At 35.2% G+C, this 14,838-nt stretch overlaps 1 protein-coding gene across 1 annotated transcript in view; it reads left to right on the forward strand.

The window, feature by feature from the left end:
- The window catches only part of LOC107099168 (copine-8-like), a 104,334-nt gene that overhangs the window by 70,868 nt on the left and 18,628 nt on the right, over positions 1 to 14,838 (forward strand). Inside the window, exons 8-12 of the mRNA XM_015397191.1 lie at positions 1,157 to 1,346; positions 5,339 to 5,380; positions 6,584 to 6,659; positions 8,655 to 8,708; positions 8,907 to 8,968. Of these exons, the coding sequence (XP_015252677.1) occupies positions 1,157 to 1,346; positions 5,339 to 5,380; positions 6,584 to 6,659; positions 8,655 to 8,708; positions 8,907 to 8,968 (424 nt within the window). The remainder of the gene's footprint in view (positions 1 to 1,156; positions 1,347 to 5,338; positions 5,381 to 6,583; positions 6,660 to 8,654; positions 8,709 to 8,906; positions 8,969 to 14,838) is intronic.

Below are 14,838 nucleotides of genomic sequence, written 5' to 3' on the forward strand. Positions count from 1 at the left end.
TATTTTCGCGATTTGTAACCCCTTGCGCAGGCTCACATGCTGCCGGGTCTTGAAGCAAAAATACTTCAGACACAAGTGTCTCTGTGTGTGCTTACAGATTTGCAGATCTGAATACAGATTTGTGGATTTTTTTACACATTTGCAAAACGGATTACACACAAGTAGTTTTACACATTTGCAGATTGTTGTACAGACACACAACTCTCCACACACATTTGCAAATATTAAAGCTACCATTTTGGCCCCATAAAGGATTGCCTGCATTTATGCTTTGTAATGAGAGGTTGTCAAAAAATAAAAAGAAAAAATTGGAAAGGTATTTCCAGGGAAGGCTAAATATGCAGCCGACCACCAAAAAGTGCAACTGCAGAATTTCTGGATAAATTAGGAGAGCAAAGATAGATTTAAGAAGTGGATTGCATCTCCAAACTCCACTACTGCTGTTAGTTTGGTTGCAAGGATTAAAAACCATCCACAGATCAAACAGGTAGTGCTCTGATGCAGCTATGTTATTCCATTTTTTTCCCCAAATCCCAAAAATATAAATCTCACCAAGGAACGCTGGTGACGGAGGATGTGGGATTTCAGGGTGACAGAGCTCTGCTCTGATGGATGTCAGTTTCTGCTTTTTTCCTCATGACTCAATCAACTGCTCCCAATAGAAACACGTCCACCATAGAAAGATTTCTTTATCGTGTTTCTATAATTTCATCAATACAACAAAACTTAAATCGTGAGGTGAAGGGCAGTGAATTCCACGCAGTGAGAGCGTTCACTGCTCCTCTCGCACCTTTATGCTGCTATTTACATTTGCTCAGGGGGTAAACATTTAATCATGAATGCTTATTATACATTTAAGCCCAGATAGTAATTTTCTATAGTGGGATAATACACTTAGAACCTGTGTTGCAGGCTTTAAGTGTATGCAAGGCATTTAGAAGACTTTTATATTTTTGTGGCCCCAGACAGATTTATTTGCTGTTTTTTTGGTCCAATATGGCTCTTTGAGTATTTTGGGTTGCTAATCCCTGCACTAGACATAGTAAAACTCATATAAAAGGATGTAACCACTATACAGTGCCCTATTTAGTGATTAGGGCGGACATTCGGACACAGCCTTAGATTTGGGTTGTTTAGTTATTATCCAGCTGGTAAGTCGTGCCAATTAAGATAAAAACTGTCAAATTTTGGTCATATCTGGTCATGTTTACCACTTTTTACTTGTTGTTATTTCTCTACAGGTTTACCATCTGCCACAAGACTGAGGTGGTGAAGAACACGCTGAACCCTGTGTGGCAAGCCTTTAAGATCCCTGTCAGAGCTCTTTGCAATGGGGATTACGACAGGTAAATCTCCCTGCATCATGGGTACTAGATCACCACTACCTCAAGCATCTTCATCATCACCATCACATATTTTTCAGAACAGTACACAAACAAAATCTTAAGGGTAATATGTACCTTGAGTAGCCATATTGATCTGCTGCAGGGTCCTGCTAATGGCCTCTTCAGACTGGTGTGTTTATAAAAACCACCCCACATTATAGCCGCATAAAGGCCCCTTTTTGAGCTATTAATAGAATTACTTTGAAATGATAGAAGCCGTCATTATGTGACAGAGCTGATCATGATCATTTGTTGTTTCTGTTTCACTGCGAGGATGATAACAAGGAGAGTAAATAATATGGTTCCCCACCATGTGGAAAAGGCATGGTCTACATTGGGTGAGGATTACCAACAGAGGGAATACGCTAACATTTTCACCACAGGGGCAGAAATAATGACTGAAAATACAACCTCTGCAGCATACTGGTGTGGCGCTCTATAAGAATCCAAAAGCCTGCTTCTTATCTCCATAATAGCATTCAGATTGATTCCTCAGTCTTTTTGGCAAGCGCTAATGGTATTTTCTGGCTGTGTGATTTAGTCGTTTGGACCTTGTCCAAACTAAAGAGATCCCATTTATTGGTTGTGCAGACAGAGTTAAATGGTGCGATTAGCTTTGATTTGCTTTGGCAAACTGATGATGAAACTCATTGGGCTGCAGGATGAGAGCTTCCCTGTCGGCTCTGTGAAACATCCAGAGGAGGTGACAGCTTTTTAGCAATGTCAGGTAAACATTGATGCACCTTAATGTCGCAAGTATTCACGTCAGTTGAACATTTTCTCATGCTGTCACATTTCAATTTCTAGCTTTAATTCCTATAAGTGGGATTTTGTTTGATAAACCAATACAGATTAGCAATTTAGTTGTAAAGTAAAAGAAAAAATATGCTACTTAATGCATTTTTATTCACCCCATTTACCCTGATACCTTCATAGATCAGTGGATACTAGAGGGATAGTTGACCTTTGCATGTTTAGCCCAGGAGGAACAGGAATCAGGAAATCGGATATAAATCCTGTTGAGGATTTAAGACACTGTTGCTGGGAAACATATATTTTTTAGCTCTCTGTAGAGCCACTGAAGAGTTAGAATAGCTCCACAGTGGTTCTTATTGTTAAAGATTGTTAAGATAACCAGGATTTAGAGTCCTAACAAGTAGGAAATACAACCTTTCAGGCCTAAAATGCTGAAGAAATGCAGGGATTGCAGCATATGCAGCTTGTTTTTCTATTGAAGCACATCCTAATCCTTGGAAATGAATTCATCTTTTGTTATGTATTATAACCCCACCTTAAAATATTGCTGGACTTCTCTAAAAGTCATCTATTGAGATTTTTTTTTTCCCGCTGCTCTGCAAGGTTAAACAATGAGCTCTTTTCTTACAAAAGCTTTACTTAAATAGCCTGTCTGTTCTCTTGCCTTTTCCCATTTTAAAGAGTGGCAAAGAAAATGTTGCCTCTTTATCCCTTGTCGCTAAATAAATGCTAAAGCCAGTGAATGGTAATCAACAATGTCTGCTTTTTGTTAAATCACTGTTAATTTATTTTAATAAAAGCCTTTCAGTAATTTCAAGTTTGGAACTATTCTCTACATAAATATTGTTTGATTTATTTGATTATTTTATTTTTGTTATTCTATACCTAAAACTAAATAGTCTGTTAAGGCCTGTTTATTAAAAAAGAAAGAACATTGTCACATGTTCTCTTCTTTTTTGGAATGCATCAAGTGATTAAGTAAGAGAAACTATTTACTTCTGTCATATGACTAATTTATGTCATTTTTGTGACAGTTAAATATTTCACATCACCAAACTAATTTGAGATATTTGTTGTATTTTTAAAAGGTTGTCAAATATATTTTACATTTGGAATAAACTTATTTTCTATTTTTGCGAAGAATGAATTGGCGCTGTCTTCCCTCAAAATCAGTTTGTACTTCTCAACGTTGAAGGATTTTGGAAAGAAAAACGGTCAGTTAAAAACAGAGAATATGTCCAAATAAGACCAACAGAAAACATACATAAACATTTTCCTAAATACTTTTAAAAGCAATGAAAAAATGACTGATATGCTTCTTCTTACCATTCATATCCTTTTTCTACTTTCTCTGGTTCTGTTGATTTTCTGATATGATGGTTAACTGCTGCCACCAATGATACATTTTCATAAGTTTTTATTCTTATGTAGTTTTGACTTCATATTTTTAATTCTATTTATATATGCATTACAGTGAAAAAAATGTCTATTAATCGTCATCCCATTAATGCATTATGATAAAGACACATTCAGTTAGTTTTAACACTTTTTAAACACTTATTAAAGTTTTTTTTTCAGGTTTAAATTTTTATTTAAATTAACAAAAATGTTTTGTTATAGTTTTAATTATTTTGTCTTTTATTTTCAAACAATAATTACCTTGGTTGTCTCCTCTTTGTGACCTTAACAATGTGAGGATTATAATCCCTGCAAATGAGTTAATTAGGAAGCTTTTCTAGAATAAATCGGTCCATATGCAGTGCAGACCAGCAGACCTACCCTACTGTATGGCTAAGATGTGAGGACATGTCTTTTAGAAATGTAGTAGTAAATAAATAAATACTTCTTTCATTTTTCAGCCAGCTAACCTGTAATATACAGCAACACGTGGGGACGGGGAAGCAGAGTGTTGTTGTGCATTTCCGGTTTAGATTAATGCTGTGTTTTCCTCTTTGGAACGCAAGTTCTTTCCAGGTTACATAAAGCAAAGTTCAACTCTATCAAGTTAGAAAACAAATAAATTGATCCCAGCTTAGTGGTGAAAAGGGCACAAAGAAGCTCTCAACAGGGTTTATCTCAGTTGAACTAACAGACAGCAGAATTGATCTGAAGTTCGGTCAAATAAGCTTACTGGTGGAGCTGAGTTGCTCTGTGTCTTATCAGTGGGGGACTCAGCGAGCTGTATGCGCAGCGCACGAAGACGGGTGCACACCAGTCTGCAGCCTGAGACTAGAGATAAGGGCGAGCTCAGCTGGAAAAACAAAGGACTGTCTTTCTTTTCTTCAAAAATCGCATTCGGTCACAATGCCTGTGTGCAGGGGGGCCATGAGTGAACTCGCTGTCAGCTCCATGTTGCATCATCAAAGCTTCGTACGTAAAGATGCTTTCCTTGGAAAAACAGTTTTAACGAGACCTGGCCACACATAGAAACAGATAAAAAGCACAAAGAGGGTAACACAGACAGCACTCTAACCATCTGTCTAATTTATCGGTATTGGTCAGGCCCATCCTCCTGCTTTATTGTACATCTTTCTTTCTCCCTAATGCACTGATGGACCTACATTTCCACTCCTTATTCTACAAGATGAACAAAATGGAAAAGTGCAGTTAGATTCTAATTGGATATCACTTGAGGATGGCTTAGATGTAAGATCGGAACCCAGTCGGGAAATTCCTGTCTAGTTACAGACTTCTACAGTGGAGCACAGGAGATCTGTCTCTGCTGTCTTCTCTCAAAATGACAAACTAAATGAACAGAGGGGCTCATCATTTTCTCTGGCTGAGTGCAGAAAGCTGTTTCTGGTATAATTTGATGCTTGTACTTTTATTCTTCTGCTCATCCCCTTTCCTTTCTCTATGAGTTATTCTTCTGTTTTCGTCAGAGACCCCTCTGTGAAAGATATTGGCAGATGGAGAGATAGTATCACGCATCAAAAATCCTTTCAGGCTGCTCTTTATTTTTGTTTTCTAATTTCCTTATAAGATATAATGACATCGAGAAATGAATGCATTTCAAGGTGAGAAGAGAGCATTATATAAGATAAATAAGGGCAGGTAAATTACATTTTGGACTAAAGATAAAAAGCAGAAAGGCTCTTCCTTTCTAAAAAAAAAAATAATAATAATTTCACCTTTGACCCCTTTGTATAGTTTTAAGAAACATTTTTCATTTTTTAACTTTGCTTTTTTCCAACCAGAACAATCAAGGTTGAAGTTTACGACTGGGACCGGGATGGCAGGTAATTATAAATAGAAACATTTAAGAAAAGTTTGACGTTCACATTGCCGTATCTCAGCTCTTTTGCATTTTTGTCCATTCATAAAAACCTCAATATGTTGTAGTGGTGATTTATACGAAACTCCCTTTTGGAGAGAAAGACAATGATTTTAAACATGTTTTTTTATTAATTAAAATGAAAAACTTTCAAGAAAATCGTTTACTTTCCTAAATCTCCTGAAGAAAAGTGTCACACTGCTATGTTTCACTGTGTGGATGGTGCGTTTTGGGTGTAGTAGGGGATATTTGTTTTTCCCCACCATTGAAAAACTTCTGCATTTTAGCCATATAAACTTAGACTTAGACAGATTTATTCGGTCATTTTGTATACATGAATGTAAACAAAAAGAAATTTTATTTAGAAAAGCGCCAGAAAATTTCATTTTTTAAAGTGCAGCCTTGAAAAACATTAATAAATACATTAAAAAAATAATAATACAAATATATTACTGTTTATTTACAGTTCTAACATAAATTTTATTATTATTTTTATATATATATATAAATAAAATAACCCATTTTACACAACATTCAGCAGTCTAATGTCTAATATAAATATATAATATATATATATATTATATTAATATATAATATATATGTCTAATATAAATAAATAAATAAATTTGATTTTTTTTTTTACGGCCTATTATTGCCCACTTATTTATGTTATTACATTATAAAATCACTATCTTGCAATCATTTATTTACTCACGTGAGTCATAGGTAGGAAATAATTATGCAAAGCTCTAATATATTCGAAAAGAAGCATGTAGATTTTATTTATTTTTTATTTTTATTTTTCCCTACTTGCTTTGATTCTGTTTTATTTTCCTGTATTTTAATCATGTAAAGCACTGTGCATTGTCTTTGTACTGAATTGTGCTATACAAATAAATTTGCCTTGCCTTGCCTTGCCTTGTAGATATCAGATAAAAGTGGGCTGAGAATTAAGTCTTGAGGAACACCAGATGTGATCATCCATTTGCTTATATTTGCTGCTTGTTTAGAGGGTTAAAAGACAGTAGTGATTTTTAAAGAAATCTAAAGTGTGACCAGAAAACTAAATGTTTAAAATATTAGCTAATTGAAGTAGAGTGAGTGTATAAAAGTCAGAGTTTTCAGAGGAATAACCATCTGTTTTTCTTGTTTACTCTTTTTAATAAAGCCATGACTTTATTGGAGAGTTCAGCACAAGCTACAGAGAGCTCTCAATGGGACAGAGCCAGTTTAATGTTTATGAGGTAAGTGTGAGTGAGCATATTTCTTCAAAGCTGATCCTTTATTTTATAATCTATCTGCTTATTTTAAATATAGACAATAGAGTGGATGCTTGAAAGATAAAATCAATGCTGTATTTTTTTTTTTTTTTTTTTTTTATGCTCTAATACTGTAATGGGTTGTCAGCTTCCACTGGATAGCAAAGGAAAGAAACAGGAAAGCACAGAGGGGACACCCTCAGTGTAATATGAGGGTGATAGTTGCATGAAAAAACACACTTAGAGTGTTTATTTTGGTTTTACAACCACATTCTGTTTCACCTCCAAGGACACACACAGCTTTAGGGTGCTTTCTCAAAGATAACCAAGGAGAAAAGCATAAAAAAATCCACATTTTTGTCGGTTGTTTCCTCTATGCCCTCCCCTTCTGTTTAACCTTGGCGTGGTTTAATGAGGCCAGGAAGCAAGGATTCAGTGTTTGGAATTCAAAAGGAGTTTCATCTTTGCTTCTGTCTGACTCCTTTGCATTACTGAAGCACCTGAATGTTTTACGAACTCCTGATAGATTTATTTCAGATGACATTAGTTGAGGCCAACATCCAAATAATCTTAAAAAAAAAATAGTAAAGTAACTATATTAAAAGCTTGACTTTAATTTCTCTGGGAGGCATCTGAGGTGTGATTGTGTTGTAAATTCACATTAATAGTGGATGTGTGACATGGTGCTCAAAGGCAGCTCCATGATGCTACCAGTTAAAAAGCTTTCAAGGAAAAACATCTATTAAAATGTTGATCTCTCACGCTTGGAAAGTAGTTTTTGATTTTTTTCATTAACTGTGTTGTATCGGCTTCATTAAGCAGTAATATATAACATTTTTAAAAGTAAAAAATGGCATAGTTTACAAATTTATCTTGACTTCAAATAGCCATTTGCAAATCGGATAGAGATCCCAACTTTGAGATGCCCAAGTTTTAAAAATGAAAGCTTTATATTCAATTTTAGAAACTTCTTCATCCTTAATGTCCTTCCTGCTTTCCTTCCATACATCCACGTGTAAGTCCGTCTTCTATCCCAGACTTCATCTTTCCTTTCCTTCCTTTATTTGTGTTTTTTCGTCCTTCCTTCTTCCTCCCATGCCTCCTTGTGTCCTTCCTTCTTTTCTCCCTCGTTTATAGTAGTTGGGCCCAATTGTGGTGAAACAGAGCAGCCGAATGGAGGCTTTAGAAAATTTCCATATGGACAAAAGGACAAAAAAGTCTTTACAATATAAAATGAAACCAAATCAAAAAAACAGCAAGGAAATAAAAGAGGATGAGAGAATAGTTAGAGGATTTTATTTACTGGAGGAGAAAAAAAAGTAGCATGAGAACCAGATGTAAGTAATCAGGTAAATTTTGCCCCTGGAAAAGAAGCAGATCAGGGAAAAATAATGGAAGGTGACAAACTATTATCATATTATAGCCCAATTAGTTGATATTATTCAGTAAAGTTCTGTTCTGAGATATGTTTGACATTTTCTTGCTTTTTTAGTATTTAAATACCTGCTTCTGTGAAACAAATTATGCTTTTTACCTCTGAATGTGTGATAGAAATAAATAGAATAAATACATTAGTGTTTTCTTTAACTTTTATTACTATGTCCTTCCCGTCTTTCCTTCATTTTGCCTATATGCCTCCTTATGTCCTTCCTTGTCTCATTCTTTCTTCCTGTTTTTTATGCTTTTATGCTTCCTCCTTTCCTTCCTCGGATCCTTGCTTGTCCTCTCTTCCCTTTTTCACTGTCCTTCCTTACTTTCTTGTATCTCTCCTCCTCCCTTGTGTGCGCTCCTTCCTTTCTTCTTTACAGCCTCTATTTTTTCTGCAGGTTCCATAATTAAAGTTTGCAGTAGAGATATCCTTTTTTATTTCGTACTTTAAAATAAAATTATATTTGAATTTATGAGTAATGAAAATCTAACTTTAACCCTGCTCACCTGCTTGAGTAAATTTTTCAACACGTGGATCTCCTCCCTTTCTAGGTGGTGAATCCCAAGAAAAAAGGAAAGAAGAAAAACTATAAAAACTCTGGAACGGTAAGGAGGAAATTAAACTGCTTCTTTTTTTCAGTGCGTTGAGCTGAGATTAAAAGATCTGAAATGCGTTTTTTGTGCCTCATTTCATGCAGCCTCTTTCATCCAGCTTAATGGAACTGGGTTCTTATTGAATTCTAGAGAAATGCTCTATTTGTCCCGTCAGGGATCAGTCGCTGACTGTCAGCCTATCATTTCCAGGTAACGCTGCTGTCATTCCTAGTGGACATTGAAGTCACCTTTCTGGACTACATCAAAGGAGGGTGAGCGAGCTGCCGCGCACACATTGAACCCACACCTAAACACAGAGGTTGCATTATTAATTAGGGCTAGTGAGCTAAGTGCCGTCCCTTTCACAATAATAACCCCGTCATGGCGGCGTGTCTGCAAAGTGCCAAAGATAATGATCCCTCTATGTGAGGGAATCAGGCGGAAAAGTGTACATTTGCATGTGAGAGGGTGACAGAGAAAGGACAGGGAGACTGACAGGTGGGCTGACCCTGAGTCACGCACAGATCAGTGTTTGTCTTGGTTTGCAACGATTTATTTGGATCTCACCCAACCCTCTAGGCCTCCATACGTTCATCCTTTCATCTCTGTACGTGAGTTTGCAGACGTATGGCTGCAATGGGGGTTTACTGTATAGGCACCGCCTACACAAAATGGGAGACTGTCAAAGAAGAAACAGTGTGTGTCTTCAATTTTAAAAAGCACGTCCTCTGATATCTTTGTGTTAAAAATATCCGCTGCTAGGAAATGTATTTTTATGGTAGATTTCCAGTTATTTTCTAGCTTATTTTTCCACATCCCTCATGCAGACTGACACCTTTTTCTTTAAACTCTTGCTGTTGCCCACTTTGGATGACATTTTTTTACATAAAGCTTTGCTTAAACACACAACATTGAAGCTGTTTTGACATCCCATGTCACTATACTAATGTTTGCTAGTTTTAAAGCAGCTATTGCTTAATCTAATTGATTAAATGACCATACTTGGAAAGGAATTATGCTTAAACTTTTTGGGAAAAATATTAGAAAGATAAAGTTATGATAATAAAAAAAAGTACAAGTTTGCGGATCAATTATAGGCAACTGTTCTGTGAAATGAGGAGGCTAAAGCAGAACATCTAAGAGAGATTCAGAGGCAAAAAACAGACCCCAGGATTTCACACATATTTTTATTTTAAGCAAAATAAAATTGTCTGGTTCCAGTTTGGTCAGTAAATAAAACATTTACTTTTAACAATAAACATGTAGATCTGCAGCATGATTACATAGATCTACTTTTTTCATGTTTTTTACAACACTCAGAATGATAATCTGGTAAATACACATCTGTGTTACTGCTAAGCTATCTAACCCTGCTATGGTAAAAAACAATAGATTGTCAGATTATTATTATTTTGCTTATAAATAATTCTAGGTTTTATATCTATATGCTACATTCAGTCTGAATAGGACGTGTTGCGTTTATGAAATCCAAGCATTCGCTCTTGCCACATGTTCTGACGTATGTTCACTCACTCACTGGTTGTGTCAGAGTGTCCGCCCTGATCAATATATAGGGCACTATATAGTGGTTACGCCATTTTTAGATTAGTGTCCGAATGTCTACTGGATAAAAAAAAGTTGGCCTAGTGGTTAGAGTAGGGCACTTTTGCTCTGAGAAAGTTGCAAGTATTCGGTTCGATCCCCATAGCCTGCACTCTGGGTCCCTGAACAAGACCCTTAACCCCACACTGCTCCCTGGGTGCTGCAAAATGGCAGCCCACTGCTCCCCAAGGGGATGGGTTAAATGCAGAGGTAAATTTCCCCAGTGTGAGATCAATAAAGTCCAATTATGTAGACAATTATTAGCAGCACATCCCATAATGCTTTGCATTGCGAGCTCTCCTCGCAGTGCATTCCGGTATATATCTGCTTGTAGACTGACCATGGATGATCACTACTTTTCAAGATGCATTGTGGGAAATTTCGAGTCCACTACTTTTTCATCTTGTAGACATTTGTATACTCATTTAAAATGGCATAACCACTATATAGGGCACTATATAGTGATTAGGGTGGAGGTTTGGACACAGCCAATGTCTGCTAATGGAAAGGTCCTCCATCATCAGCTCCTCCCTGCAAACAAGGTCACACTGAGTTAATGTTCCTCAACCACTTGGCTTAAGTATAAGTAAATCAGAAGCCGAATGCACTCTTTCTCTGCTTGCAACTTAAAAGGGCAATAATGGTCCTGTTGCGCTTCCTTCAACAGTGTGTGTGTTTTGTGTGCAGACACAAAGATGCGCTCTCACACATGAAGGTGTGAAAAAGAAACACAAATTCTTTAGTTGATGTGTTATCCTTGTGTCTACCTATCCAGAGGGACTGTCATCCAGATATTTTTGTCTCTTTCTCTTCCCTGCTTTTATCTCTGCTCATCCCTGCTCTCTTGTCATCTGACTGACAGCTCTTTTTTAAACCCAATCAGCTAATTGTTCATTTGGACCTAATTAGGAACCTGATCCACTGGTCAGTTTAGCATAAATGTCTGATTTGGGAATTATCTATGTGTGTCCAGATCTACGTCTTTCTCCTACTTTTCCTTCCCCCTTGATAACACATTAGTGCTACCCATGAATTTCTAACAAAGAAGCTCTTTTTGTGCGAGAGTGATGATGAAGTGATGAATTGTTGCTGATATCTTTCATTTCTAACACCGTCTTTTCGGACCGCTCCGTCACTCAGAGTGACAGATATTGTTTCCCTGGCTATAGTTTATGAATTGAGGATAGAAACCAGAATAGAGGCAGGAGGGAACTCTGCTGGCATTGTCATCATTCGGAGAAGCTATCATTAGCCGGAGGAACAGACAATAAAAAATCCAACAGAAAGAGCAAAAACAAGAGAGCAAAATCAGACTTAACTTTCCAGAGTTTCTAGTCCTTTTTTGTTCCTTTTGAAATTCAAAATGCAGTATGAAATTGTGACTTTAAATATGGAATAAGTGACTATATGTGGAAGGAAAGATGGACAAAAGGAGAAAAAAAAGGAATATATACAAGGAAGTAGGTAATGGAGGAACAGGGGTCTTCAACCTGTGGCTCCGGAACCCAAGTGGCTCTTTAGAAACTCAGCAATGGCCCTTTGTCACTTAAAAAGACAAAGAGCTAGCTAATTATTTTAACACTAGATGTCATAAAAAATGCATGGCTAAGCATTTTCTGTACTGACTAAGTACATAGAATTACCCAATAATAATTGGATCAATAATCTGACTGTAACTTTCAGAGAATTATATATTTATATATATTTATTTTATTTTTTTTCCTTTTAAAAATTTTTTAAGTGGGTAAATATGTTTTTTCCCAATATATTTATTGGAATTATCCTATTTCGATAAAAGGTCATGTAATGTTTGTGGCTCTTATAGAGTGTTATTTTTAATTCAAAAAATAAATTGACTAATAATTTATTTATCAAAATCTTTTTTTTAAGCGGAAATAATGTTGGTTTTCAAATATAATTTTCAAAAACATATTTAAGCAACCCATTAAAAGTGTTTATTCTCTTTTATCTTCATTTTAAAACCTAATACTTCAAATGGCACATTGTTGGTAAAAAAAAAAATTAGGGCTGCAAATTCTGCACATCGATCAATCTGCAGATTATTTTTTCTATTAATCGATTAATAATTGGAGAGCCAAAGTTTCCTTAAAGACGACTTTTTTAGAAATGAAACCAGGTGAAACTAAAACTTTTTCACTTGAGGAATTCTGGATAGAGTGTATGGAAAGACGAAAAAGTTTTTTATCTTAAATGCAAAATGTTTACAAATTATTTTTTACAATTTTGGTATAACTACTGCTCTAAGTGGGTTGCTCTATCAGATTAAGGCCTGTTTTAGAGTCTCTATTCTCCAGTTACTAAATTAGTTGACGATTCTTTCAATAATCGATTAATCAGCATTAATCCGATTAATTGTTTCAACCCTATAAAAAATACAGATCTCCTGTGGTAGATGTTTATTATTTATTTATTTTTTCTTCCCTTATCTCATAAAGTACTTTAAAATTACACTTTGAGTTAGTACTCCTACATAACCTGACTTGCCATAAGACATGCTCAGCTAATTGCTGAAGAACAATAAGAGTATTAAATAAAGTGTCACTTATGCTTCTTAAATAGGCGATTCATAAATAAAAGATGTGAATCTGTCTGTTGTTTTTATATCAGACGGTAGATACGAATAGAAGGCGGCATCACAGACAAAACTGCAGGTCTGCACTTATGGAAAATTAGGATTTTTCCCCAAAATGTAGCACAAAATGAAGTGTTTTACTGTTAAAAATAAAACTCCGCAAACAGTTTAAATTCAGATAGAGGGTGAGGTTACTGCATCGCCCAGTCTTTCATAGAAATCACTGACAGCTCAACCCTCAGAAGTACAACCTCATTTAAAAACACCCTGTATTATGTAAATGTGAAGGTGACAACAGACATTGATGTAGAGGTTTCAAAGTGATTGGGTCTTTGGAAGCCTCTCCTGCTGCCATATGGACGCAGTCCAACCAGAAACATCTGTTAGCATCTCATTAAGAGAGGTCACACACCCCAGCATCTGATGCTGTTTTCAGGTCGCTCAGTCCACTCATGCATACACAGTTCACCCTGGCACTGATTTACAAGAAAACATATTTTCTGAACATGATTTAAAGCTTTTTTTTATGTCTGGAAAAACCTCAGATTAAAACTCTCAGTAAAAAAAGACTTCTGAGTTTTTTAAAACTTTTGGTGTTAGATGATTTTAGATGTCAGGTATGCTGCCAAAGTCCAGGATTGTTTTATACATCAGAAAAATTTAAGTGCAGAACTCCACACTGCAAAAAATGTCAATCTAACCAAGTCTTACAATCTTATATCTTACCTAAATTTTTTATTTTTATTTTTTTTATTTTTACGGAATGACTATGACCTGGATGACTGAGAACCTTCATCAGCATATCTTACCTAAAAGTATTTTGGTCTTATTTTTTTAGTTGTATTATCTGAAATCATGCAAAATATTTTCCAAACAAGCAGTCTTGCCAAGAGCTCTTGTCTTAATGGACTTTTAGTTGATACAGGTATAAGCAAGTTTATTTATAAAGCACAAAGTGTTTTACATAAACAAAGAGGCTTGATAGGAAAAAAAAACAGACGAGTACATTACAGTGGCATAAAAGTAATTCAATAATTCAGTAAAACAACTAAATAGAAAAAAAACATTTCAAATGAGTTCAAATGATGAGGTGATTATATAAGAAAGGAATGATAGAATCAGTGATAAGAAAACTTAAGAAAAGTTGGACTGAAAAATTGCCGCAGTCAGAGGTCGTTGTTTATCCCCACCGAACTATTTACACTTCAAAAACAATCTAGAAAAAATAAGAAAAAAAAATGTAAAAAAGTGTATTTACCCCTAATTTCAGCAGGTAAATAAGATGATTGGCCAATGGAATGAGTATTTTTACTCTCAAAATAAGATAACTAGATAATATGCACTTGACATAAGACAATAACATTCTTTTTCTTATTTTAAAAGTAAATCATCTTCTTCCATTTGCAAAGTGTCTCACTTTCCCTCTCAATTCAAGAACAAATGCACTTATTTTAAGAATTTTTTTTCAAGTGTATGGTTGAATAAGGTCAGTGTTTGTATTTACATTTGACAGTGATGGCTATAAAATGGTTACGTTCTCATTTATCTGTCATAAAAAATGTGGTTTATAGCTTATTCAATCTGGGAGGATTATACAACAAATGGAAGAAATTCTATACTTTGTTGAGTCCACGGCGGTATATGTCAACACTAGAATAACCTGAAAAGCGCAAAGGTAATAATACTTACATAGCAAAAAAGTAAGCTGTATAATTATACACAAATAGGGGAATTTGGTCAACATGATGTTCAACCAAGCCAGTGTCAAAATTATTTAATACAACACAATTTTTTGTTTTGAAGATTCATAAAACCTACTTGCAAGAGTTTTTTCCACATCAGTAATGTATTTTCTTTTTATTAGCAGCTTTTCATTTTATATTTGGATGTTTGCATTTATATATATATGTATATATATATATATATATATATATATATATATATATA

The sequence above is a fragment of the Cyprinodon variegatus genome, unplaced genomic scaffold (genome assembly GCF_000732505.1).
Source record: "Cyprinodon variegatus isolate N-32 unplaced genomic scaffold, C_variegatus-1.0 Scaffold28, whole genome shotgun sequence".
NCBI lineage: Eukaryota > Metazoa > Chordata > Actinopteri > Cyprinodontiformes > Cyprinodontidae > Cyprinodon > Cyprinodon variegatus.